This window comes from Magnolia sinica, chromosome 12, assembly GCF_029962835.1.
Source record: "Magnolia sinica isolate HGM2019 chromosome 12, MsV1, whole genome shotgun sequence".
Lineage (NCBI taxonomy): Eukaryota > Viridiplantae > Streptophyta > Magnoliopsida > Magnoliales > Magnoliaceae > Magnolia > Magnolia sinica.
Genome location: NC_080584.1, coordinates 20,366,617 through 20,394,053, shown reverse-complemented (window position 1 = coordinate 20,394,053; position 27,437 = coordinate 20,366,617). Strand labels below are relative to the sequence as shown.

Below are 27,437 nucleotides of genomic sequence, written 5' to 3'. Positions count from 1 at the left end.
AGTTAAAAATACAATACTTTTGGCGACGAAAGTTTTCATTGCTAAAAATATTATTGCCGACGGTTTTGATTCGTCGGTAAAACTAAGCGTGAATTTTAAGGTAGCGGGAAAAATTTCTAAAGATACAACACTTTCGGCGACGAAATTCTTCGTCGCTATAAATATTACTGTCGACGGTTTTGGTTCGTCGGTAAAATTTAGTGTGAAAATTTTCATGGTAGTGGAAAAAATTTCCAAGTGAAACTTTTGGCAACGAAAATTTGTCGCTAAAAATATTATTGCCGACGGTTATGGTTCGTCGGTAAAAGTCATGGCGAAAAATTTCAAAGCATTGGGAAAATTTTCTAAGTTAAAAATATAACACTTTTGGCGACGAATAGGTTCGTCGCTAAAAATATTATTGTCGATGGACTTGAATACACAACACTTTTGGTGACAAAAATTTTCGTTGCTAAAAGTAGATATCTGCTTTTTAGCGACGAAAATATTCGTTGGTAAAACTCTTTAGGCAAAATTATAGAAGTTAAAAATACAACACTTTTGGCAACAAATAGTTTCATCGCTAAAAATATTATTGCCGACGGTTTTGGTTTGTCGGTAAAAGTCAGGGCGAAAATTTTGACTCAAGTACACCACTTTTGGCGACGAAAATTTTCGTCACTAAAAGTAGATCTCTACTTTTTAGTGACGAAAATATTCGTTGGTAAAACTCTTAGCGGGAAAATTTTCAAAATAGCGGGAAAATTACTTTTAGCGTCGAAAATTTTCGTCAGTAAAAAATTTATTTCCGACGAAAAAAAATTTCGTCGGTAAAAGTGATGTTTTACCGACGAAAAAGAATTTCGTCACTAAAACAATACTTTTAGCGATGAAATTTCTTTCGTCGGTAAAAATTTCGTCGCTAAAAACGCGATTTCTTGTAGTGACATGGAGCCCATCTTGATGTTTGTGACAAATCAACTGTTGATTTCAGCCTCATTTTGGGTCCATGGCATAAAATGAGATAGAGAAATAGATGGACAGGGTGGATTTGTCATAAACATTCCATGCCCCAAGATGTTTCAATGGCGGGTGTTCAATCCCCGTTATTTCATGTTGGTTAGCTCCAGTAGCGTTATTTTTGAGCTCGTTCCCAAAAAATGAGATGAAAAATCCAGTAGATGGAATGGATTTATGGCAAACATCATGGTGGCCCTACCAAGTCTCTTGACTTGAATTTCCTCTTAACCGGCACATTGATTGACGTGGATTGTCGTGCGAACCTAACCTCGACCATACATGGATCCCACCTTGATATTTGTTAGAAATCCACCTCATCCATTTATTTTTCTAACTCATTTTAAGGCATCAACAGAAAAATGAGCCACATCCATAGTTCAAAGTGGCCCCTTAATGGCCCCATCATGTTTCAACGGTGGGTGTTCAATCCCACTGTTTCCTAGGGTGTGGGCTACTTAAGCTTTGTATTTACATCATTTTTGGCCATGCCTTAAAATGATCTGGAAATACAAATGGACTTGGTAGATTTGTCACAGACAATCTGTGACCCCACAAATGTTTCAATAGTAGGCGTCCAATCCTCACCTTTTCTGTTCATTTGGCGCACCTGAGCCTTTGAATCAGCCCCAGTTTTTGCGTGCATGCCCTAAATTAATATGGAAAGGCCGATGGATGGATTGGAATTGTCGCAAACATAATGGTGGGCCCCACCTAATTAAGTCAGCATACGTAGGATTAGCAATGACTTGCGAAGTGCTTTTTTTTTTTTAATGGGGATTCGTGGAAAGCATATAACCGTAACACATGTTTCATATTGTGGGTAGTATCCATATAAATCAGTAGAAATGAGATGAATCTCACATAACAAGATTCATTAATCATAGCATAACTAAGATGGCTCTTAATCTCTTCTTCCCATGCTCAGCTTGCTCACTCGCACCCTTGCACTCAGGTCTTGGGCCACTAGGACATCCAACTGCTGCCAAAGCCAGTAGAAGCTTACCATGCCGTGTGAGTACTAATCAAATCATGGAGCCATTGACTGCTCGGCGTTCGGGTAATTACCTTCCAAGCATTTGGAATGATGATTTCGTGCAGTCGTTAAGGAGTGAGTATAAGGTGACTAATTAAAAATGTTTATTACTATTTGATTTTTGTACACTTCATAGAGTTCACAAGTATTATGTGCAAGGTTACACGTACTTGAATGAGTAGAGAAGCTAAAGGAAGAAATGAGGCGTACTTTGCAAGAAGAAGCTGGGATGTTGAATCAACTTGAGTTGGTTGATTGCATCCAACGTCTTGGAGTGGGGTATCATTTTGATAAGGAAATTAAGGAAATTCTAACAACGATTTCGACAGAGCAGAACAATGAAGGTTGGATGGAGGGAGATCTTTATGCTACAGCCTTATGCTTTAGGCTGCTTAGGCAACATGGATATGAAATCTCACAAGGTATATTGATAAAGGGAGACTTCAAGTCCCCCATGAGACTCTTCCTAATCTCCTACTCTACTTTCTTTCCTTCTCCTACTTTGACTCTGCTTATTATAAAATTTTATAAATAAATTCATTGAGCAAGAGGGTCATGTTTTTTGTGTGAACACTTTCATAAGATTGTGTGAGCACTTATCTGATCTCTTGCTATTCTCTAAATTTCCTTATATACATGGTATCATGCGTTTTCATTTGTCAAACCATCAATGGTAACTTTTAATACATGAAACCATAACAGTAAATAGATATCTATCATGATAACAGTTTCTTTTTAACTTTCGGGTGTTTTTAATAGGTTCATGGATGATTCGAGTAGATTCAAGGTAAGCCTTTGTAATGATGTGAAGGGGATGTTGAGCTTGTATGAAGCTTTCGTTCCTTGCTTTAGAAGGTGAAACCATCTTGGATGAGGCCAAGGCTTTCACATATGGACATCTCAAGGATATGAAAGGGATCATAGATTCAAACCTTAAAAGTCTAGTAGAGCATGCATTGGAGCTTCCCTTGCATTGGAGGATGCTAAGGTTAGAAGCTAAGTGGTACATTAACATATATGAGAGAATGGAGAATATGAATCCTCTTCTACTTGAACCGGCTAAGCTGAATTTTAACATGGTGCAAGCTTTATATCAAGGACAAGTAAGAAAGATGTCCAGGTAATGGCTGGAAATATATTAATTCTCATAATTACTAGCCAAAAGTTTTACTGTCAAGCACCAAACTTGGAAACCGGGCTCACAAAATTTTCGGTCGCCGAAGCCGGTACCGACAACCTCCGTAGTACCCTATTCTCGGCTTCCAACGTCCATACGTCAAATTCTGATCTTGGAATCCTACAAGGAGGATTTTTTTTAACGTACATTTGTCTCATTAGAAGCATAACCATAAGTATACCTGAATCACAAGAACAACATCATCACCACAATACACTAATATAAACATTTGAATACAATGCTGAAAGGGAAATACATATATCAAAATCAAAGTTCCAGAAGACAGCTACATGCTCCAACCCCAACGCTGCTGCAACCTAACGCCACCTGCATGCATCAATCATGTATAAGCTTATAGAAAGCTTAAAAGGGCGGTGAAAGTGTGTGCACAAGGAAAGTGCCAAGTAAGCAATATCAGAGTAATTAGAGTAAGCAGAAATACTAATAAGTTCATGAGTCAATCAATATCAGATTACGTAATATAGATCAGCTATGCAAATGAGGAGTCATAAAGAGCCAAATATTAGATGCCGAGGACGCAATGCAATATACAATTCCTGACGAGTTCATGAATAGCGTTAGCCGTATTTAGACCATATAAATGCAGAAACACTAACCCAAAATGTCATATGCCACGAATGTAATTAATGTAATATGCGGTGCGAATGGAATGACCATGCTAGAGTGTGAAGTCGGGATGATAGTACGTAGTATTGCAGGCTACGGGGTCCATTACAAGGGACTTCTATCCAAACCAGTCCCATACCTAAATTTGGATAGTCAGAGTCAATGTGGTAAATTCTTGATCTAAGGTTAGTCGCACACTCAAACTAAAATCCTGGCCATTGCGAAGGCACACGTAACAAATAGTTGTGCCCCACTAACCCGAGTGGATAGTGAATGAATGAATGAATGAGTATGCAACTCCTACCTAATAAGTCCGCATATCAGTACTATTCATCTCTAGGATCATCACCGGGATCTAGTACACTCTACATACCAATCGCTGCCCACTGACGCGCGACCATGCAAGTGGAAGAGACCCTACTATCCGCCTAACCAGTAGTCAGCCAATATCTACCAAGCACGTCGATAGCAGACTCATTCACGAGCTAGTCAAACTCAGCCTAGATATGCCCCCAACGCTCGGGCGGGTAAGGCCACACCCCATCCCAATCGACCATGACACAGTGGGAAACGCGGCCTCCTGGTATTCAGTATTCAGGTGCTCATGTATCCACTTAGTCTCGACGTTGGGGCATCTCCTGGCCTCGGAGGTTTAGGGACTTTCACCCACGGACATCCAAAGTGCCCAGATGCTCGAACCAAACATTTTCGGTGTCCCATCTGGCCATCCACGCATGCCTGTGGAGGTCACAACCCTGATATCACTAGGGCATACAATAATCACAACACATAATGCAAGATGCATAAATAATACAATCCAGTCATGTATCAATCCTGCGCATACCGTGCGCTCATGTGAGATAACCTCTGCCTATCAAGGAGTTTCATAACAACCTGCCCAATGACATATGTAATGGTCAACCACATCTCATAACAAACATACAGATGATGCATATGGGCATGTATTATGATGCTATGTTGTCACAAACTCATAATCGGTATCAATAATTGTCATCGACAATCGACCTCGACAATGTGGACATTTAACCAACATTGCCCCCAACGAACGACCCATATAAAGCCTAACATACAGTGGACCCATAGCCTCACACAAGAGCCAAATACACAACACCATGGGCCTCACTCAAGAGTTTAATACACATTACGATGGGCCTTTCACATGGGCCTAACATACATCACAATGGGATCCATCGCCTGGCCCTCAAATGCACCATAATGGGCCTCATCACATAGGCCTCACATACATTACATAGGCCTCAAATGCATCAAGCCGAGGCCAAATGCTCATCAGAATAGGCCTCAAATACGGGCCGCATATACATCACAATGGGCCTCGGCAATCGGCCTCGATATCTTGCCTCGACAATTGGACTCGATAATCGGAGTCGGCCTTGATAATCAGAATTGGCCTCAATAATCGGAATCGGTAATCGAAATCGGCCTTGACCCTCGATAATCGAAATCGGTAATCGGCAATCAGAATCGGCATTGACCCTCGATAATCGAAATCGGTAATTGGCAATCGGAATCGACCTCGACCCTCGATAATCGACAATCGGAATCGGCCTCGACTTTGATAATCAAAATCAATAATGGGCAATCGGAATCGGTCTCGACCCCGATAATCGAAATCGGTAATCGGCAATCGGAATCAACCTCGACCCCGATAATCGAAATCGGTAATCGGCAATCAGAATCGGTGTCGACCCCGATAATCGAAATCGGTAATCGGCAATCAGAATCGGCGTCGACCCCGATAATCAAAATCGGTAATCAGTAATTGGAATTAACCTCGACCCCGATAATCGAAATCGGTAATCGACAATCAGAATCGGCCTCGACCCCGATAATCGAAATCGGTAATCGGCAATCGAAATCGGCCTCGACCACGATAATCAAAATCGGTAATCAGCAATCGAAATTGGCCTTGACCCCGATAATCAAAATCAGTAATCAGCAATCGGAATCGGCCTTGATAATTAGAAACGATGATTAGCATTGACAATCGGCACCGACAATTAGCATCGATAATCAGCACCGATAATTAGCATATAAATAAGGCGGGATCCATAGATGAACAGCCAATCAACCATAATATAAAGATCGGCCCTCGGCCATGATTATATCAAATTCGATAATGCGAAACCATCCGTCTATGGCGAATGGGGCCCACTTATCTAGGTTAACCCACAAGAGAATTATGAGAATGGGCCTAACAAGGCCTATGGGAAGGTCACAATGTGGACATCCAACCATCATTGCCCATCAATGTGGACATCTAGCCAACATTGCTCCCAAGGAGTGGCCTACATATAGAGCCAAAACATATAATGAGCTCGTGGCCTCATGTAAGGGTCATATGCACATCAAGTGGGCCGCATCACATGGGCCTCGAATACATCACAATGGGCCTCGCTCATGGGCCTCGAATACATTACATTGGGCCTCGCCCACGGGCCTCGAATACATCACATTGGGCCTCGCCCATGGGCCTCAAACACATCAAATTGTGCCTCGCCATCTAGGCCGCAATTCCATCATAATCAGCCCTATCCCGTGGGCATCAAATACATCATAATAGGCCTCTCCATCTAGGCCGCAATTCCATTATAATGGGCCCTATCCCATGGGCATCAAATACATCACAATGGGCCTCTCCATCTGGGCTACAATTCCATCATAATGGGCCCTATCCCGTGGGTATCAAATACATCACAATGGGCCTCTCCATCTGGGCCTCACATACATCACGCTGAGCCACATAGCAGGTGGGCCCTGCACAACCAGCAGGTGGGCTTGCACCTCCCAAATGGGCCCACCAGATGAACAACATGGATGTACAATACATACATCAAGGTGGACCCTACCATAACGTTTATTTTCCATCCAATCTGTTCACAAGGTCAAAAAGGCCTGGATAAAGAGGAAAACAAATTTCATACTTATCCAAAACTTTTTCTACTCCCTAAAGGGGGTTTCAATGGTAGGCGTTCATTCCCCACTATTTCTTCAGTGTGGTCCACCTGATATATGGATCTGCCTCTTTGCCTCAAGCCTTAGATCAAGCTCACCAAGTGAATGGATGGTTTAGATATGACCAACACGTCATAGTGGGGTCCACACATGTGGCCCACCAGAAAAAGACGGACGGTCTGGATCATAGAACTTACTGACGTCTTTTCAGCAACTACATAGCTGGGCTGCTAGCCCCAGCGAATGGATGGACAGTTGGGATGGATGCATCGTTCAGATGGCGGATGGCTTGGACATACAATGCATGCAAGGTGGGCCCTACGTCCTGGGGTGGATGGACGACATGAATATAGGATACATGCATCAAAGGGGCCCACTGTCCCAACCTAGGGATGGTGTGGATATACAATGCATCCAGGTGGGTCTCACCCACACGTGTGGGCTGGACGGACGGACGGTATAACACATACCTCATGATAAGACCCACAGAACTCGCTGACGTCAATGGGCAGCAGAGGCTGCTGGACCCACCATCCTGCCTAAAGGACGGACAGTGTGGATCAAAATGCATCAGAGGTGGGCCCCATGTCTCATACATTACGGTGGAGTCCACACGTGCATGGGTTCCACTGATCATGCGGATGCATGGTGTGGATAAAACATGTACCACATGATCAGATCCACTGATCATGCGGTCGTCAATACAGTAGCTATATAACTGCTGTAAGGTGCATTGGCCACAGTGGTGGGTCCCACGTAGGGCCCACCAGATGTACATATATATATATAGTATAATAAAATATATTATAATATAATATATACATATCTAAAGTGCCCACTGTGCAGACCCTCTGGACGTTCTGGACGGTAGGGATCTAGCGCATATATCATGGTGGGTCCACACGTGTGGCCCACCTCAACTTGTATAAGGCTGATATTTGTGTTATCTCTTCATCTGGGCCTGTTCAAATGGACGGGCAGCAATCCCATCTGCTGGACAGTCCAACAGGTGGACTTAATGCATGGATGGCATGAATATGATATATACTTCAAGGTGGGGTCCATTTGGGTGGGTCACACGGCTTCATCATCACCACAAAAAAATGAAAGAGAGATGGAGAGATAGGAAGACGAGAGTAGCAGAGGGACCCCGCAACTATGGGTCCCTCTTTAAACAATGCATACATCAAGATGGGTCCCACCAATGTGGGCCCTTAAATCACAAAAAGATAAATACAAGATCACCCACCTTTGATCTCCTCTTCCTTCTTCCGCCAACGCGATCTAAAGCTACAAAGGACGAACTTCAATGGTTGAGATTGTTTTTGGAGGGTGGGGATGGGAGATAGGAAGTGGGCCACACAAAGCCTCTCATGGAGCTTGCTTGGACGTGGGTTGCTCCCATGGGAGTCACTTGGAATGAGAGAGAAATGAGAGAGAGAGAGAAGTGGTGAGGTGGAGTGATGGGATGAGATGGCATGATGCTTGTTGACTTAGGGTAAGAAATGAATGGGATGGGTATGGGTTGTGTAAGAGAGATTTGACTTGGGGAATAGGAGAGGGATGGGCTAGGTAAGGTTGTTTACATGACATTGATTGATGGATTGATGTGACGTTTCGTAAAGATTCTCTCAGAATTGCAACACGTAGTATTTTCCTCGAACTGAACGTGGGCCCACATCTTCTGACCCGGGTATCACCTCAGCGCGCGAGACGTGGTATCAAAACTACGGTGACGGCGCGGTCACAATGATACAAGTTTCGAGTCGAGCCAACTCTGATATACGAGACATGACTCAGGATCGCGCACAAACGTCGATAACAGATCACGGGTCGCCGAAATTTGACCAGGAGGACTGCGGAAGCCTATAGAACGGTACGGTCTAGGATACGGGCCTCACATTTATTGCCAGATGGTCATCCGAGATTGGGATTAGTAGCCCATCACTTTTAGGTGAATATTATAATTTCATCTTGGATATTTGATGAAAATTCTTAAACTAACTATATTTTAATAGAAAAGTGGGAGCACGCCACTTTAATTTTTGTTGATTTGAAAAAGAATGTACAATAATCATTTGGATGGACCCCACAAAAAAAACATTGGCCAACTTATTGTATAATTCCAACAAATTACATCAAGTAAAAGAATAAAATAACCTCTCACTTCATCTGAGCAACTATGGCCACCAACACAAGGCAGCAGCCCAACACATGCTAGCAATAACCATAAAAATCACATGAGAAGCAGCTAGCCCCTCAAACACATGACACCAATGCCACACGCAACCTCTCAAGTGTTAACAACCCATTCACATATTTGCCGCAACTACCTCGCAATGGTTGCTAAGATGCCTGTAACGGTTTAAAATTTAAGTTTAATTTGGATTAATTTTCATATATATATATATATAAATATAATTCCTTTTATCATACCAGAGCCATTGACGAATTTATTTTTTTTTCAAATCCTAACTGTTGGATCGTTTCAATCCTTTAATCTGACATCAAGAACCAACACCAACAACTAACAACATAATCAGCAGATGTTTGCCACCACACTATAAGAAATATAGGCTTAGTCATTGATTGGGGTTACCCTTTGCTGGCGGCCAGTTTTACTGACAACCAGTAAAGGGGCCCTATAAATTGAAAACATGGGATGACATAAAACTTCATTTGCAAAGCTCACCCTAAGCTCTCTCTCCACCCGCTTGCCCTCAAGCTCTCCCTCTCTGCTTGCGCTCTCTCTCTCTCTCTCTCTCTCTCTCTCTCTCTCTCTCTCTCTCTGCCTCTCCCTCTCCCTATCCGCTCGCTCTCCCTCTTGCGTCCGAACTCCCCTTTTCCACTAGCTAGTTGGGTGGTGTTGGGATCATCACCTAATCTGAAAACCCCCAAACCCTCTCTCTCTTGATTAACTCTCCCCTTCTCTCTCTGATCGATCTCTCTCCCTCTTCCTCTTCCTCTCACATCGGCCAGCGGCGTTTAATCGCAACCTAGTGGCACATTAGCTGCATCGTGATGGAGATCCGACCGTACCTCAACATCTAATGAATAAGGTTTCTACCCTGGAAGGTAATTTTTTTCTTCATCTTGTTTATATGCCTGTAAAAATAATAATAATAATAATAAACATAACCCATAACCACCCCAATTTTTGGGCCATTAAAACCCATAATAATTAGATTAAATAATTTAATATTTTAATTATTTTAAAAAATCAAGCATGTAGATTAGTTGGTAGAGTACTCTTGATGGAAGGAAAGGTCGAAGGATTGATTCTTGTTGTTGTTATTATTTAAATTTTGCAAAAAATTATAAAACTACAGAAAGTTCCTGTACGTAGAAAATCCTAAAGCCAAAAGAGAGAGAAAAAGGGAAGGGAGCCATGGAGAGAGAACTTCCGCTGATAAGTTCTGAGTTCATTTTTTCTTCTTAAAATTTATATAGTTCGATTTCTAAAACCATAGATCTAAATAATGAACAAGGTGGATTAACCTCACGTCCATTGTTTTGATCTATGGAGAGGTCTAAAGAAAAAAGGACGAAGGCTTTGTGCAAGAGCTAGTGTCGCAGAGATCGGTCTGGGAAATCTAGTCATGTCACTCTAAATCAACCTAAATCGGAGATTTCTTAAGACCAAACCATATCATGACCTTAATTTTAGAAGTGTTATGACTATTAGATTGCCCATAGCGATCCATGCATGATGTTAATGATAATGGACTCTATTTCAAAAAGGTTATATAAGATAATTTTAGATTCTTGATAATACGGATCTGAGTGATCCATTGTTTCTTCACATTTTATTAATGGGAAAATCAATGGATGATTTGGATCTGACCCTTAAATTGATAGAACCCATAAAATCAAGAGATAGAGGAAAAATCCTAAAGTTTTTGAAAAACCAGATTGTGTAACAGAACGCAGCTGACTTCGGTCGGTCGATCGATCGAAGTTAGCTTTTAATCGATTGAACATGCCGATTTTTTTCCAATGATTAGATATAGAAATTCATAATATGAGCTGATTGATCAAAGTCCAAGTTCATTTGATCGAGGGTTTCGTTGAGTGATGTCGATCGATCGTGGGTACTAATAAAAAATAGTAAAAACTCCCCAACGAGTTAATTGAATTAAAATTGACCTTTATTGATCAATCGATGGGTAAGTTCAATCAATCGAAGGTAACAAAAAGTGTCCAAATACTTAAGAGGTTAAATCTAATTTTTTTTCGATTTGTGGTCAATTGATTGGAGGATCGATCGAGGACCTTCAAGCTACCTTGATTAATCGATTATATTGATTGACAGTCCCTTATTTGGTGGAAGATGAACTTGTTGAATTGGATGAATGTAATGTTTATATGATTGACTGATAAAAGATTTAGTTTCCATTAATATAGCAACTAATGTATTGATTTGGTTTGAAATTATTTATGAATATGATATTGTTGAATGATGTTTGATTTTATAGATGAAAAACATCAGAAATGGGTGGACATATTTGTAAGTGTTATGGTCTCATGCTCCTTTGGTTGTCAAATTCTATTGTGTCAAAACCTCTATATGTGTCTTGTGTAGTTTGTGGTTATATGAATGGTCAAGACACTACATCAATGCTTTAAGTCAAGTACGGTGATCTACTTCAAGAAATGTAAGGTCATGTACTTGGTCCTCTTCTGTAAGCTTCAATATTCAGAACTACATCGATAAGAAGAGTGCTTGTTCAAGTCTAAAGAGGATGTTCAACTCAAAATGAAGTACAACCTAAGAAGACAAATTCAAGCTTTATAAGATCTCAAGATCAAGCTACATCAAGTAAAGATATCAAGCTTCATAAGGTTCAAAGGTCAACCATCTTCTGATTGAATGAAGTTTCAATGTTCATACTTCATGTCCCAGGTATGATAGACCTTAGTTTGACCTTAGGGTAGACCATTTTGTATACATAATTCAAGTTGAATCTTTTTATATAATTTTGGTCTGTTCTAAGACTAGTCCTGGACCTTGTTTGACTAGTCCTAGCACTGGTTCGACCAGTCCATGAAATTCTACGATGAGTCCTAAGTTGTTGCAATTTTTCAGAATTTTTTGGTTATGCTACGACCTGTCCTGAAACTTAGTCGACCAATCATGTGAACAGTGCATAACTCATCCCACGACCAGTCCTGGTTCTACGACTCGAACTACAGCAACCAATCCTGGTTTCCTATGACTAGTCCTGGGTCTGCTACGACTGGTCGTGGATGTTCTAAAACCAGTCGTGGACATCCTAAGACTAGTCGTAGAACGGTTTTTTTAGATCGTGCTCAAAATTTCAAGATGTCGTTGGTTTTACGACTGGACGAAGTGTTTTCAAGACCAGTCGTAGATGAGGTTTTTGCATCTATAAATAGAGCACGGATTTGAGAGATTGATAACTCAAATCAAGAAAATTCAAGGCTTCACTCTGAGATAAGTTTGTGTTCATTTTAAGCTACTTTGTGCATATTTAATATTCTCTTTTTGTTAACTTATGCATTTGATTTTGTTTTTACATTCCAATCTAATTTAAAAGAGGAATTTCTGTATTCCGTCTTCTTGGAATCAAAATCAAATAAAGCTAAGCCCAACTGGTTTAATTTAAAATCAATTAGAACTTAAAACCATTTTAAAGTGAGTATTGGACATTGAACTTCTATATTCGAACTTCTACTCCGATTGGTTCTTCCAGGCTGCTTCAAAGAAAAGGAGAAATCCAGGTATTTTACATTATTGTAATTTATATTCTTTTTGGTTTCCTTTGGGATTCGCCAGAAAAATCTCATTGTACTGGTTATCTGAGGAAAGCCAGAAAACTCAGAAAGAGGGGTTTTTGAATTGTGTAAGCCCATTTAAAAGTCACAATTGTGAAGGTTTTAGGTGAACCTGTGAAACCTATTTTGATAGTGAACGTTGATATCCCCTGTGTGAGGATATTAGGAGTGGAGTAGTTGTGTGGCTGTTGTTTAACAGTTGGTGTACACACAGGCGAACCACTATAATTTCTTGTGTCATGTGATTTGAATGTTTGTTTAATTTCTATATCTTTTATCATTCAGATTTGGGGGATGTATGTGTGGATGTGAATGTTGTAATATTTACATTTCTAGCATTGTGGGAATGTTGTAATAGTTTAGAATTTATTTCTTGCTATTTCTTTTATTTCCTTTTCAGTTTGAGTTTTTGATACAAAGAACGTTATAGAAATAAGGTTGTCCAACCATAAACCCTTGGTTTTTATGGTGTAAGGTTATCCTTAGAACAACATTTGTATCAACGTCTCAATACTTGATTATTAAGGCTGCTTTTTATTTCAGCATTCTGAATTGATTTTCTTTATTTGGCTATCATACTCTTTTACTCTGCTGTTATTATTTTAACTTGGCATAGTCCTATTCACCCCCCCCCCCCAAAGGACATATAGCTAGGCCGTTTCAAGTGGTATCAGAGCCAAATAGCTCATTTTTAATTCTTTATTCTTAGATTCATTTCCTGAGCTAACAATCTAAGTTATATATAAGATGTCAAATTTTGATAGCCTTTTAGTCACTAGGCCTCCACCATTTGATGGCTTCAACTATGCCTATTGGAAAGCCAGGATGAGGATTTTCCTCAAATCAATGGATGAGAGTGTGTGGCAAGCCATAGTGACTGAATAGATCCCACCTACTATTGAGGTGACTAATATCGATGGTTCAAAATCGATGAGAGTAACACCGTATTTCTCATGGACCACTCTTCAAAAAAATGAGAGTAGTGCTAATATAAAAGCACTAAATGCAATCACTTGCGCACTATCATCGGATGAGTTCAAAAGAATTATATCCTGTGATACTGCAAAGCAAGCTTGGGATATTTTAAAAATGACACACGAGGGACATCAATAGTCAAGAAATCTAAAGTCTAACTCCTCACAACCAAATTTGAGGAAATTCATATGGAAGAAAATGAAATGTTTATGGACTTTTATACAAGATTGAATGACATTGTAAACTCTATATGGGGTCTTGACGATAAAATCTCAGAAAGTAAAGTGTGTGCAAAGATACTACGCTCACTTCCTGAACGGTTCAACTCTAAGGTAACCGCGATCTAGGAACTTCGTGATACGGACAATATGAGGGTAGAAGAACTAGTTGGTTCTTTACAAACCTATGAGTTAAACTTTAAAGCTCTTAAAGGTAAATCTATCGCTCTTAAATCTTCTAAATATATTTCTCAAGAAAATTCTGATTTAGAAAATTCTGAAGATGATATGGCTCTTTTAGCGAAAAAGTTTTATAAGATTTTCAAAAGTAAGAAGAGGGTTGATTTTTAAAAATCAAATGATAAGAAAAGATCTAAACCTAAATCTAAAACTTGAAAATCTTTGAAAGATAGTCAATGTTACAACTGCCAAGAATAAGGGCATTTAGCAAATAAATGTCCTAAAAAGGATAAATCTAAAAAGAAAGGAATGTTGGCTACTTAGGATGAATCTTCTGGCACTGAAGTGACTTCTGAATCAGAAGATTCTGGAACTGAGTCGGGCAATGAAGTTAAAGCCCTTATGACTCTAGCCAAGTTCACTTTTTTAGATCATGATGATTCAACTAGTGAAGAAAATCTGAATAGTGATCATGAAAATGAAGAAGATCTACAAAATGCTTATAATGCCCTATACAAGGAAAGTTGTAAAATTGCTGTAAAACTAAAACTTCAAAAAGAAAAGTTTTTAAAACTTAAAGAAAATTTTGAGTATCTTGTTTTAGCAAAAATCCCATATTTTAGATTGTTTTGAAAAGACTAAAAGTGATTTAGAATTTAAAACCTCCCTGATTGAAAAACTTAAATCTGAAAATGATAAACTTAAGCTTGAAAACTATTCACTTTTGAGTTTAAAGGATACATGGAGGTATGCCCAAGGAGATCCAAAGTTTGAAAAACTTCTATCCGGATCTAGAAAATGTGGCGACAGATCCGGGTTGGGCTATGATAAGAATATACCTTCTAAACAGAAGAATTCTCCTCCAAAGTTTGTGAAAGGAGAAACCTCTAACTCAAAAGGGAAAAGTATTAATCAAAGTTTCTCTAAAAATGTTAAAACTTTTTAAAAACTTAAAAGCAATTATGTCAACTATAAAACTCAAAACCAAAACCCTTTAGCTGAAAAAATAGTTGATTTACTTAAGGAGCTCTTAAAATCTAACTCAGTAGGTCATTCTTACAACAACAGACAGAAAAAGACCAACTATACTCCTAAACCCAAAACAGTTATGAAATGAGTTCCTAAGGTTACTTGCTTGGTTGCCCACACTGCTTTCAAAGCTACAAGCCTTTCAAAGTGGTACCTTGATAGTGGGTGCTCCAGGCATATGACATGTGACAAGGCTTTATTCACTGATCTTAAAGATATGACTGATGGGTCAGTCACATTTGGTGATGATAGCAACTGCAAGATTATTGGCCAATGTATGGTTCAACTCTATAACCTCCCCTTATTTAGGAATGTTTTATATGTTGAGGGTCTAAAACACAACCTGTTAAGCATATCTCAAATATGTGATAATAATCATAGCATGAAATTTTCTAATAAAGGTTGTGAAATCTTAAATAAAAAGGGTTCTGTAATATTAATTGGTCATAGGACTTCTGAAAACTGTTATATTGTAAGCGATGGTAGCTCATCTAATCAATCATTCTACATAGTCCATACCGATGAAACAGAATTATGTCATAAACGCCTTGGACATGTACACTACCGTAATTTATACAGATTGAGCAAGAGAGAACTAATAAGAGGTCTACCTAAATTACAAAATGTAGACAAAATATGTGGTGAATGCCAGTATGGCAAGAAAACAAGGAGCCCTCATAAAAAGGTGAACTCCAATGCTACATCCAGACCACTCGAGCTTCTCCATATGGACCTTATAGGACCTACCAGGATGGAGGGTCGAGGTGGCAAAAAATATAAACTGATAATCGTGAATGATTTTACCAGATTCACTTGGGTAGCCTTTTTAAGGGATAAATCAGAAACCCTTGATGAAGTAAAAATGATTCTCAAATGGATCCAAACTGAAAAAGGTTCTAGAGTTTGTAAGATCCATAGTGATTATGGATATGAATTCGAGAATGACAGTTTTGAGAAATTCTGTAGTGATCAGGGAATATCGCATGAATTCTCTACGCCTAAAACATCACAACAAAATGAAATTGTGGAGAGGAAAAATAGAGTGCTTCAAGAAATGAGAAATATAATGTTGAATAATATGAAGCTCCCTAGAAATCTTTTGATTAAAGCCGTAAATACTGCGTGCTATATTATCAACTGAGTTTATTCATGTAAATCTAATAATAAAACTACTTATGAACTTTGGTTTGATAAGAAGCTTACTGTCAAATACTTTCGAGTTTTTTGCAACAAGTGCTATATTTTGCGTGACCGTGAAAATCTGAGAAAGTTTGACACAAAAAGTGATGATGGAATCTTTTTAGGATATTCTTTAAACAATCGTGCATATTGTGTTCTGAACAACAGGACCGGTGTGATTCAAGAGTCCATTAATGTGGTCATTGATGATCACTTGAATACACCCGCCCCTAGTTCAGATAATGATGAAGTTCTTTTGATTGACAAACCAGATACTTCATCAAGTCAAAATAATTCTGAATTAAGGACTGTCAAAGATCATCCAACCACTCAAATTCTTGGAAACCCTCTCACTAGTGTGCACACTCATAGACAATTAGAAGACATATGTAACTACGTGCGTTTTACATCCCAGATTGAACCAGTAAACGTAAAAGAAGCTCTTTCTGACGAAAACTGGATAGTAGCTATGCAGGAAGAACTTAATCAGTTTGTTCAAAATGATGTCTGGTACCTTGTTCCTAGAACTATAGATAAACATATTATTGGAACAAAGTGGATTTTCAAAAATAAGTCTGATGAACTTGGGAATATTATTCGAAACAAGGCAAGACTGGTTATACAAGGGTACACTCAAATAGAAGGGATTGATTACGATATAACCTTTGCCCCAGTTGCTCGCCTTGAATCAATCAGACTTTTTATATCCATTGCATGCTTTAGAAAGTTTAAAATTTATCAAATGGATGTAAAGAATGCCTTTTTGAATGACGATTTACATGAAGAAGTATATGTTGGACAACCTACAGGGTTTGAAGACCCTAAGTTTACTAATCATGTATACCATCTTAAAAAAGCTCTATATGGTCTAAAACAAGCTCCCAGGGCATGGTACGAAAAATTGACTAAGTTTTTACTAAGTCATAATTTTCAAATGGGTAGTGTCGATAAGACGCTCTTTGTTAAGAAACATAACGATGATATCTTAATGGTTCAGATCTATGTTGATGATATTATTTATGGATCAACATGTACTAACATGACTATTGAGTTTGCAGATTTAATGAAATCTAAGTTCGAAATGAGCATGGTTGGGGAATTAAATTATTTTCTAGAGTTGCAAGTAAAACAACAACCTGATGGTATTTTTATTTCTCAAACCAAGTATGCCCTGAACTTGATTAAAATGTTCGGATTTGAGAATGGTAAGAATTTTAATACTCCTATGAGTACAACTCTAAGACTCTCAAAGGACTCTACAGGTAAAGATGTGGATCTTAAATTGTATAGAAGTATGATTGGTAGTTTACTTTATTTAATTACCAGTAGACCTGATATTGCTTTAAGCGTTGGTATTTGCGCTAGATATTAGTCTAACCCTAAAGAGTCAAATCTAACTGTGGTTAAGCGGATTATTTGATATGTCGCAAGTTCTGTAAATTTGGGTCTTTGGTATCCATATGATACTAGTGTTCAGTTGGCTGGGTACATTGATGCTGATTGGGCTGAGAATATTGATGATAGGAAATCAACCAGTGGTGGTTGTTTTTATATTGAAAATTGTTTAGTCTCTTGGTTTAGTAAGAAGCAAAGTTCTGTATCACTCTCAACTGTTGAGGCTGAATACATTGCAGCTGGAAATGCATGTACTCAGCTTGTGTGGATGAAACGTATGTTAAGTGATTACAGAATAGCACAAGATTCTATGGTCTTATATTGTGATAATTCTAGTGCAATAAATATTTCTAAAAATCCAATCCAGCATTCACGTACCAAGCACATTGACATTCAGTATCATTACATTCATGAATTAGTGGAAGATAAAATAATATCTTTGGAATACATTCCGACTGAGACTCAACTTACTGACATTTTCACTAAATCGCTTGACAGGTTTAGTAAATTGAAATTTGATCTTGGTATGTGCAATTTAAATTGAATATTCTTGCATACTTGTATCATAGTGTGTGTGTGTGTGTGTGTATATATATATATATATATATATATATATTTGATAATTTAATGGCTTAAATTTCAAATTTTTATGAAAAATGCTTATTTTTGTCAGTACACGACCAATCGTACCCACCTTCATTGTTCTTCAAGGTTAGTGGGTTTTATGCATTTTTCTTATAAATTCTAGTTAATATTACTTCATTTTCACTTTTGGAGTAATCTATTTGATCTTTTATTGTAATTTTGGGGTTTTCTTTTAAAAAATCTGATCTATCAAAACCCCACTTCAAATCTTTTGTATCTATTTGTTTATTTAAGTCTTGTATTGCAAATGGATGCTAGGGGGAAAAAGAAAACTTTCCGTGGTCCATCATCTTCTAGATCAATTTCTATCACTCAACGCCATCTTCAGTCACCCGAAAATGATCCCTCCGATGTACGGGATTTGCGTATGCGCAAAGTCATTGTTGAACGTCCTATTGATCTTAACCATATTGCTCATTTTGGTATCCTACCTCTACTCCAATCTGTAGGATGGGATAACATCTTACATTGGGGTGGGCCTGCGTACCAATCTATTGCTCAATCCATGTTTGCATGCATTTTTTATTTTTCTAGTGAAAATTTATCATTTAAAATTGATGCTAGAGAAGGTCCATTTGATGTAGATCATTATCTAATTGCTGGCCTTATGGACATTCTTGTTATTAATGAGGGTATTCCCATTCATACTTTAGTTGAAAAACCCTCAGAATCATAAAAGTGCATACTCACTAGAGAACTGTGTAATATGGATGTTCAATGGACTCATAAAGGGAATGCGCTCCCCTCAAAAGTATTTGTTACCCAGATATAGGGTTCTTCACAGAATCTTTATTTCAAATCTGTACTCGCGTTCTGGTAACAAAACAGAACTAATTATTTTTATGGTTCGTGTTTTGCATTCTATCATCTCTGGTGTAAACATCTATCTACCTTCTTTAATCTGTTATTCCATCATTCAGTTTCGTCTCCATCCAAGTCATAGTGATATTCCATTTGCCTATCTTATGACTGTTTTAGCCACTCACATGCTCGTGGCTATGCCTGTTGGAGAGGCACCTATCCATCATCTTATATTCAACAATACAAATATTAACAAGATGAAATTGGAATTGGCTCCTGGCCAAGTGGATGTTGGTGGTAGTGGTGCTGAAGCAGGGAATGAAGCAGAAGCTAGGAATCTTCCTCCTGACAATGTTGAAATGGATGATAATTTTTGATGAACTGGGATTAGACTCTGGAAATGATCCAGATTTTCAGCCTTCTGATGTTGATGAGAGGTTGAATTCTCATAAGGAAGAGATAACTCAATTATGTGTAACACAATCATCTCAATTTGCTTATCTACGCAAGTATATGAGGCGCGTTACTAAGAGTTTACACAAAATTGATCCATCTATTCCTGCTCCCTCTTCTGGATCTGACTAAATATTTTTCTTTAATGGTCTATAATAACTTCAATACTACTTTGTTCTCTCTCATTTTGTAAGACTATTTTTATCTATCTTTAGATTGAATTAGATTATGATATATGGATTTTACTTGTGCTTATCTTTTTCTCATATCTTGTCTAGTTATTTAATCTATTACTCTCCTATTTATTATTCTTGTCTATTTATTCTTCCTTTGTCATTTTGTGACATAAAGGGGGAGAAGCTTTTAATTTGATTGTTTATGGTTATGAAATGGAGATGGATATGGATTAGTAGCAGCATGGATTAGTAGCAGCATTAGCAGATTTATAATTTTTTATGTATGCTACTCAGGGGGAGTAAGTATAGAGGAGTGCCTCTAAATGAATGTTGTGTGTTAGTTTATGACAACTGGTGCATGATTCTTTAACCAGGTTGTAATTGGTTTTCTGTTATAACTGGTCCATGATTATTTGTGTGTGTTGTACTTCTCTTATTTTTATTTGAGTGTGTTTTGTCACAAATTTGACAAAGGGGGAGATTGTAAGTATTATGATCTCATGCTCCTTTGGTTGTCAAATTCTATTGTGCCAAAACCTCTAGATGTGTCTTATGTAGTTTGTGGTTATATGAATATTCAAGACACTACATCAATGCTTCAAGTCAAGTACGGTGATCTACTTCAAGAAATGCAAGGCCATGTACTTGGTCCTCTTCTGTGAGCTTCAATATTCAGAACTACATTGATAAGAAGAGTGCTTATTCAAGTCTAAAGAGGATGTTCAACTCAAAATGAAGTACAACCTAAGAAGACAAATCCAAGCTTTATAAGATCTCAAGGTTAAGCTACATCAAGTAAAGATCTCAAGCTTCATAAGGTTCAAAGGTCAACCATCTTCTGATTAAATGAAGTTTCAATGTTCATACTTCATGTCCCAGGTATGATAGACCTTAGTTTGACCTTAGGGTAGGCCATTTTGTATACATAATTCAAGTTGAATCTTTTTATATAATTTTGGTCTGTTCTAAGACTAGTCTTAGACCTTATTTGACTGGTCCTAGCACTAGTTCAACCAGTCCAAGAAATTCCACGACTACTCCTAAGTTGTTGCAATTTTTAAAAATTTTTTGGTTATGCTACGACCTATCCTAAGAACTGGTCAACCGGTCATGTGAACAGTGCACGACTCATCCCACGACCAGTCCTCGTTCTACGACTCGAACTACAGCAACCAATCCTGGTTTCCTACGACCAGTCCTGGGTCTGCTACGACCGGTCGTGGATGGTCTAAGACCAATCGTGGACATTCTAAGACTAGTCGTAGAACGGTTTTTTTAGATAGCGCTCAAAATTTCAAAATGCCGTTGGTTCTACGACTAGTCAAAGTGTTTTCAAGACCAATCGTAGACGAGGTTTTTGCATCTATAAATAGAGCACGAATTTTAGAGATTGATAACTCAATTCAAGAAAATTCAAGTCTTTACTCTGAGATAAGTTTGTGTTCATTTTAAGCTACTTTGTGCATATTTAATATTCTCTTTTTGTTAGCTTACGCATTTGATTTTGTTTCTACATTCCAATCTGATTTGAAAGAGGAATTTCTGTATTCCGTCTTCTTGGAATCAAAATCAAATAAAGCTAAATCCAACAGGTTTAATTTAAAATCAATTAGAACGTAGAACCATTTTAAAGTGAGTATTGGATATTGAACTTCTATATTCGAACTTTTACTCCGATTGGTTCTTCCGGGCTACTTCAAAGAAAAGGAGAAATCCAGGTATTTTACATTATTGTAATTTACATTCTTTTTGGTTTCCTTTGGGATTCGCCAGAAAAATCTCATTGTACTGGTTATCTGAGGAAAGCCAGAAAACTCAGAAAGAGGGGTTTTTGAATTGTGTAAGCCCATTTAAAAGTCACAATTGTGAAGGTTTTAGGTGAACCTGTGAAACCTATTTTGATAGTGAATGTTGATATCCCCTGTGTGAGGATATTAGGAGTGGAGTAGTTGTGTGGCTGTTGTTTAACAGTTGGTGTACACACAGGCGAACCACTATAATTTCTTGTGTCATGTGATTTGAATGTTTGTTTAATTTCTATATCTTTTATCATTCAGATTTGGGGGATGTATGTGTGGATGTGAATGTTGTAATATTTACATTTCTAGCATTGTGGGAATGTTGTAATAGTTTAGAATTTATTTCTTGCTATTTCTTTTATTTCCTTTTCAATTTGAGTTTTTAATACAAAGAACGTTCTAGAAATAAGGTTGTCCTGCCATAAACCCTTAGTTTTTATGGTGTAAGGTTATCCTTAGAACAACATTTGTATCAACGTCTCAATACTTAATTATTAAGGCTGTTTTTTATTTCAGCATTCTGAATTGATTTCCTTTATTTGGCTATCATACTCTTTCACTCTGCTGTTATTATTTTAACTTGGCATAGTCCTATTCACCCCCCCTCCCCCCCCCCCCCCCAGGATATATATCTAAGCCGTTTCAATATTTGAATTTTAGATTTAATTATGTAATTATAAATGTGACAGATTTAGTAATGGAAGAATATGCAATTATGTGAATATATGAATGTTAAATCAGTGTGAACTTAGAATACAATAAATTATTTCTCCAAGCAAATGTATGAAAAGTGGAATTATGTACACTTGATGTATGATTCATGGACTATAACTGATGTAGAGCAAGTTGCAAACACTTTCATGTCCAAGATGGACCAGAGAAGGCCCGATTGGAGGCGGAGGTGATCCAGACTGTTAGAACCTTATAATAGGCATATCTCACAAACCAGAATAAGTTACTCAAAGTACCATATAAGATTTTAGGGTAGGAGAAGCTACTTTAGCCAGCCCTTGCCGAATTTGCGAGATTTCATCAGATCAACAGTTGAAAAATCATTTTATTTCCATTTTTACTATTTATAATTAGTTTTAGCTTGATTATAACTCTTCATCCTTTAAGCTTTATGAGTTGTATCCAACATGAAAAGTGTTTAGAAAAATTAGGAGAATAACATGGTTAAGCCACATAGGACACTTACTATAAATAGTAAATTTACTATTTATAAGTTACAAATTTTAGGGAGTTTTAGTTGTAGTTTAATTCTGAAACTTCTTCCAAGGCTTGTATTTAAAGGGTTGTTGACTTGTTTATTTCAATTATCAATCACTTTATGAATTTTCATGAATATTATTTCTATTTTCTTACTTTTTCCTCGTGGATTTGAGAAGTCTCTGTGAGGAGGAGTCTAGAGAAGCTTTATGGATTCGAAGTAATTATCCTCGAGGAAGACGGTGATCGACCTCGACACGTCCTTCCCTGCCTCAATTGGTATAAGAGTGAGGATTCCTCTCATGCCGATGACAAACAACGAAGGTATGGACCAAAATCCTAAGGACGGTGATTCAGGGATTCGTTATCTTACAGGAAAAATAGAATCTTTCCACTGAGAGAGTCAGTTGACCATGCAAGGGTTGTGGGAAACCCTCAACCGTCTTGTGGATGTGCTGATTCCGCCCCGAGCCCATGGCAAAACTCAACCGCCCGTAATTGTTGTACGACATAACCCCGTTTTCTGTAAAGCACTAATATTGATGAATCATAAGGCTACACCAGATGATTTGAGCTTTAGTGAAAGGCCCACTTGAGCCTTTGATCTACCTCTTTTTTGGGTTTATGCCCTAAAGTGAGCTATAAAAATGGATGGACGGATTAGATAAAATAAACACATTGTGACAGGCCCTATGAAGCCTCTTTAGTGGACCGTCAAACTCTATGTATGGCTCCAGTTTCTAAAATGAGCTACGTCTTTTAAGCTATGGATTAAAGCCCTAGCAATATGGTTACAACTTCTATCCATAGCAATATATATATATATATATATATATATATATATATATATATATATATATATATATATATATATATATCCCATGGTCCATAGCCTTTGCTTTGTTTTTTAGTAGTGATGTTTTGCCCGATGACTAATCCATGGAGGCGATTGTCTAGATCATGTTGAATGAGATTGTTGAGGTAAGGCCGAATTTCCTAGTTTTAACGACTTATTACATATAGAAGATTTCGTAGACCGGCTACACGAAGTAGAATGGTATTTTGATTACATGGACGTGCCGAAACATAAAAAGTTGAAATTAATTGCATTTAAATTAAAATCCAGTGCTTCTACATGGTGGGAGCAAGTACAACTTTTACGTGCCTGACAGAACAAGGTGCCAATCTCATCATGGTCATAGATGAGACGCCTTCTTCAATCATAATTCATCCCTAGTGATTATAAGCAGGTATTGTTCTAGCAATATCAAAATTGTCGACAGGGGAATCGAACCGTCACATATTATACTGAAGAATTCCAGCGGTTGGCAATGCAGAATGACCTGTTAGAAACCAAATCGAAGAAGGTAGCATAATTCATAAGTAGATTATAATCGATGATTCATGCCCGAGTTCAGATGCACCCATTCGAGACCATAGATGAAGCTATTCAGTTGGTAGGTAGGGCAGAAACACGGCTTGCAAGAGTCCATATTCAACCTTACCCTTCAACTAGCCCCCCATGACGGGTCTCACGTAGGATTCAGTACTGACATGACGAAAAGAACTAGTATGATGACATCGTCAACCTTCTGCAACCAGTGGGAGTGGCCCATATAGGCCTCGATATGTATCATTAACAACAACGAGCATGAGTAGGATTTTAAATCCTTACGGTCGGCCAAGGCCGAATAATTGATATCGATGTGGCCAACCGGGTTACTTATCAAACACCTGCCCTTAACGCCCCGCAACCCACTTGACCATAGAGCTGGGCATGAACTAACTCGACTCACCTAACTCAACTTGTTCGACTCGACATGAACTGAATGGGTGAGTCGGTCCAAACTGAGTAGGCTTCACCCAATCCGAACTCGAATCGAGTCAAGTTTGAGTTACCAAGTAACTTGACCCGACTCAACCCTAAACTCGATCCAGTCAGACTCGACTTGATCCAAAACTGACTCAACTCAGATTCAGTTATATATATATATATATATATCCTAATTTTTAAGTATCTCTAACCTGATACACCGCACCCGACCCGATCCCAAACTCTCTCTTTCTCCCTCATCCTCCTCATCTTCCAAGCCCGGCAGCTGCCCGACAACCCCCCACCACCATCACCAGATTCACCACCATCCTCCACTCCATCCCTCCCTCATCTCTCGATCCAAGTCATACTTTTTACTGGGTCAGACTCAATTCGGATTAGTTCAGGCCAGACCCTGATTCAGATTGGTTTAGGCATGCTGGACTCGGTACCGAGTCGAGTTTGGGTCAGGTCCATTTCAAAACCAGATCGAGTTAGGTCAACCCTAACTTGGTCTGACTCGACTTGACGCCCAGCTTTATTTGACCATTAACGAAGGGGGCACTGAAGGAGATGCCGCAGAAGAAGACCTTAGTTTTGATTAAGATAAACAAACTATTGAGGAACAAAAGAAGACCCTAGTTTTGATTAAGATAAACAAACCGTTGAGGAATGAGATGGTGGTAGAGAATGGACAACCGAGGATCATGATGAATCTTTAGTTGTGAAGCGATTACTGTAAACTCCACAGAAGGAGTTACATCTACACCGATATAATATATTCTGTACATGGTGCACCATCAACGGCAAGGTCGGTGATGTGGTTATAGACAGTGGTGGTAGTGAGAACATCGTCTCAAAAATGATGGTGGATAAGTTACAAGTACCTACGATAAAACATCATTCCCCTTACTTAATTGGCTGGATTAAAATGGTGAACGAGACTAAGGTAACTGAACAATGCACTGTCTCGTTTTCAATTGGCAAAACTTATAAGGATCAGATACTTTGTGACATGGTCAACATGGAAGCATGCCATATGTTACTATGTCGACCATGGCAGTCAGACCGTAATGCAACCCACCGAGGAGGAGACAATGTTTACGTCTTCGTTAAGGATGGTCAAAAGATAGTCCTTGCGCTTATGGCACTAGAGAAATACTTTGAAGCTTCTAAAGTGGAGGTGAGCTCTCTTTTGACCATTCAAGATTTTGTGGAGGAATCCAATTAAACCAGTGAGGTGTATGTCATGGTAGTAAAGGGTGAGGAATTAAAGCCCTTAGACATTCCTGCAAGTTTAAGGCCATTCCTGAACAAATTTAAAGAAGTCTGGCCCAAAGATTTAATTGATGGATTGGCCCCCATGAGAGACATCCAATATCACATAGGCCTAATTATCCTTGGGACTAGCTTTTCCAACCGCCCCCATTGTCGGATGAGCAAGAAAGAATGTCAAATCTTGCAAGCATAAGTGAAGGAATTGATCCATACTAGTCAAGTCAAGGAAAGCAAGAGTCAAGTCAATGAGAGTGTGAATACATATATTCTTTCAGCTCAATAGCCTAATGTAAAGTATAAGGAAGAGGCTGAAAAATATTGGCGCGAGAAATTATTCGAGAACTATGAGAAAAGTCCATTGAATAACTTGATGACGAGTTTTTTTCAAGTGAAGGGGTCTGATGTAGGACGTGGCACCAATATACTCCTAGCATGGTTGGACCAAAAGAAGGTGAACCGTATATTGGCCATAACGTTTTATCCAGGTATCATTACGAGGCGCACCTAACCGAGTATTATGAACCAAAGTAGGATGAGAACTCGAGGATGAGTTCTTTTGAAATGGAGGGGACTGATGTAGAGCAAGTCGCGGACACTTTCATGTTCAAGATGGACCAGAGAAGGCTTGATTAGAGGCGGAGGTGATCTAGACCGTCAGAACCTTACAATAGGCGTATCTCGCAAATCAGAATGACTTACTCGACGTACCATATATGATTTTGGGTAGGAGAAGCTATTTTAGCCAACCAACATAGTACTTCTAGGTTACCCATTTGAAATTTGTGAGATTCCATCAGATCGACGGTTGAAAATTCATTTTATTTTCATTTTTAATATTTATAGTAAGTTTTAGTTTGATTGTAACTCTTCATCTTTTGAGCTTTAGGAGTTGTGTCCAACATGAAAAGTGTTTTAAAAAACTTAGGAGAATAACGTGGCTCAGCCACATAGGAAACTTACTATAAATAGTAAATTTACTATTTATAGTAAATTATGAATTTTAGGGAGTTTTAGTTGTAGTTTAATTTTGAAATTTCTTCCAAAGCTTGACATCCCTATTTAAAGGGTTGTAGACTCGTTTATTTCAATCATCAATCAATTTATGAATTTTCATGAATATTATTTCTATATTCTTGCTTTTTCCTCGTGGATTCGAGAAGTCTCTATGAGGAGTCCAGATAAGCTTGGTGGATTGGAAGTAGTTATCCTTGAGGAAGATGGTGATCGACCTCAAACATCCTTCTCTGCATCAATAACTCAGGTCTAAGGGTATACACTCTATATCTAAATTGTGGGGCATGACACTCCCACTTACGGCAAGCTAACATATGGCTTCATTTATATATGAGCATATATTGTATAAAAAAAAGTATCTATTTATATGAATATTTGATAAATCAAAGACCTACATTCTTCTGCTATTAAAATTTAGGTGGTGGAAGGATCTAGGTCTGGGACCGAAGTTGGGTTTTGCTAGAGACCGTTTGATTGAGTGCTTCGTATGGACTATTAGATACATTTTTTATCCTCAGTTTGAACAATGTAGGGAAGTTCTTACAAAGGTTAATAAATTTATAACAACTATTGATGATGTTTATGATGTCTATGGTTCACTAGATGAACTGGAGCGCTATTTACAGAGGCCGTTGATAGGTAGGTAA

The 27,437-nt window shown here is 38.3% G+C and overlaps 1 protein-coding gene across 1 annotated transcript; it reads left to right on the top strand.

Annotated features, from left to right (window-relative positions):
• The first annotated feature begins 2,783 nt into the window (after window positions 1–2,783).
• On the top strand, window positions 2,784–27,437 carry LOC131219975 (alpha-terpineol synthase, chloroplastic-like). Its single transcript, XM_058214956.1, has 2 exons — window positions 2,784–3,152; window positions 27,209–27,437. Exons 1-2 carry the CDS (start codon window positions 2,860–2,862, stop codon window positions 27,435–27,437), a joined length of 522 nt encoding a protein of 173 aa, XP_058070939.1. The 5' UTR covers window positions 2,784–2,859.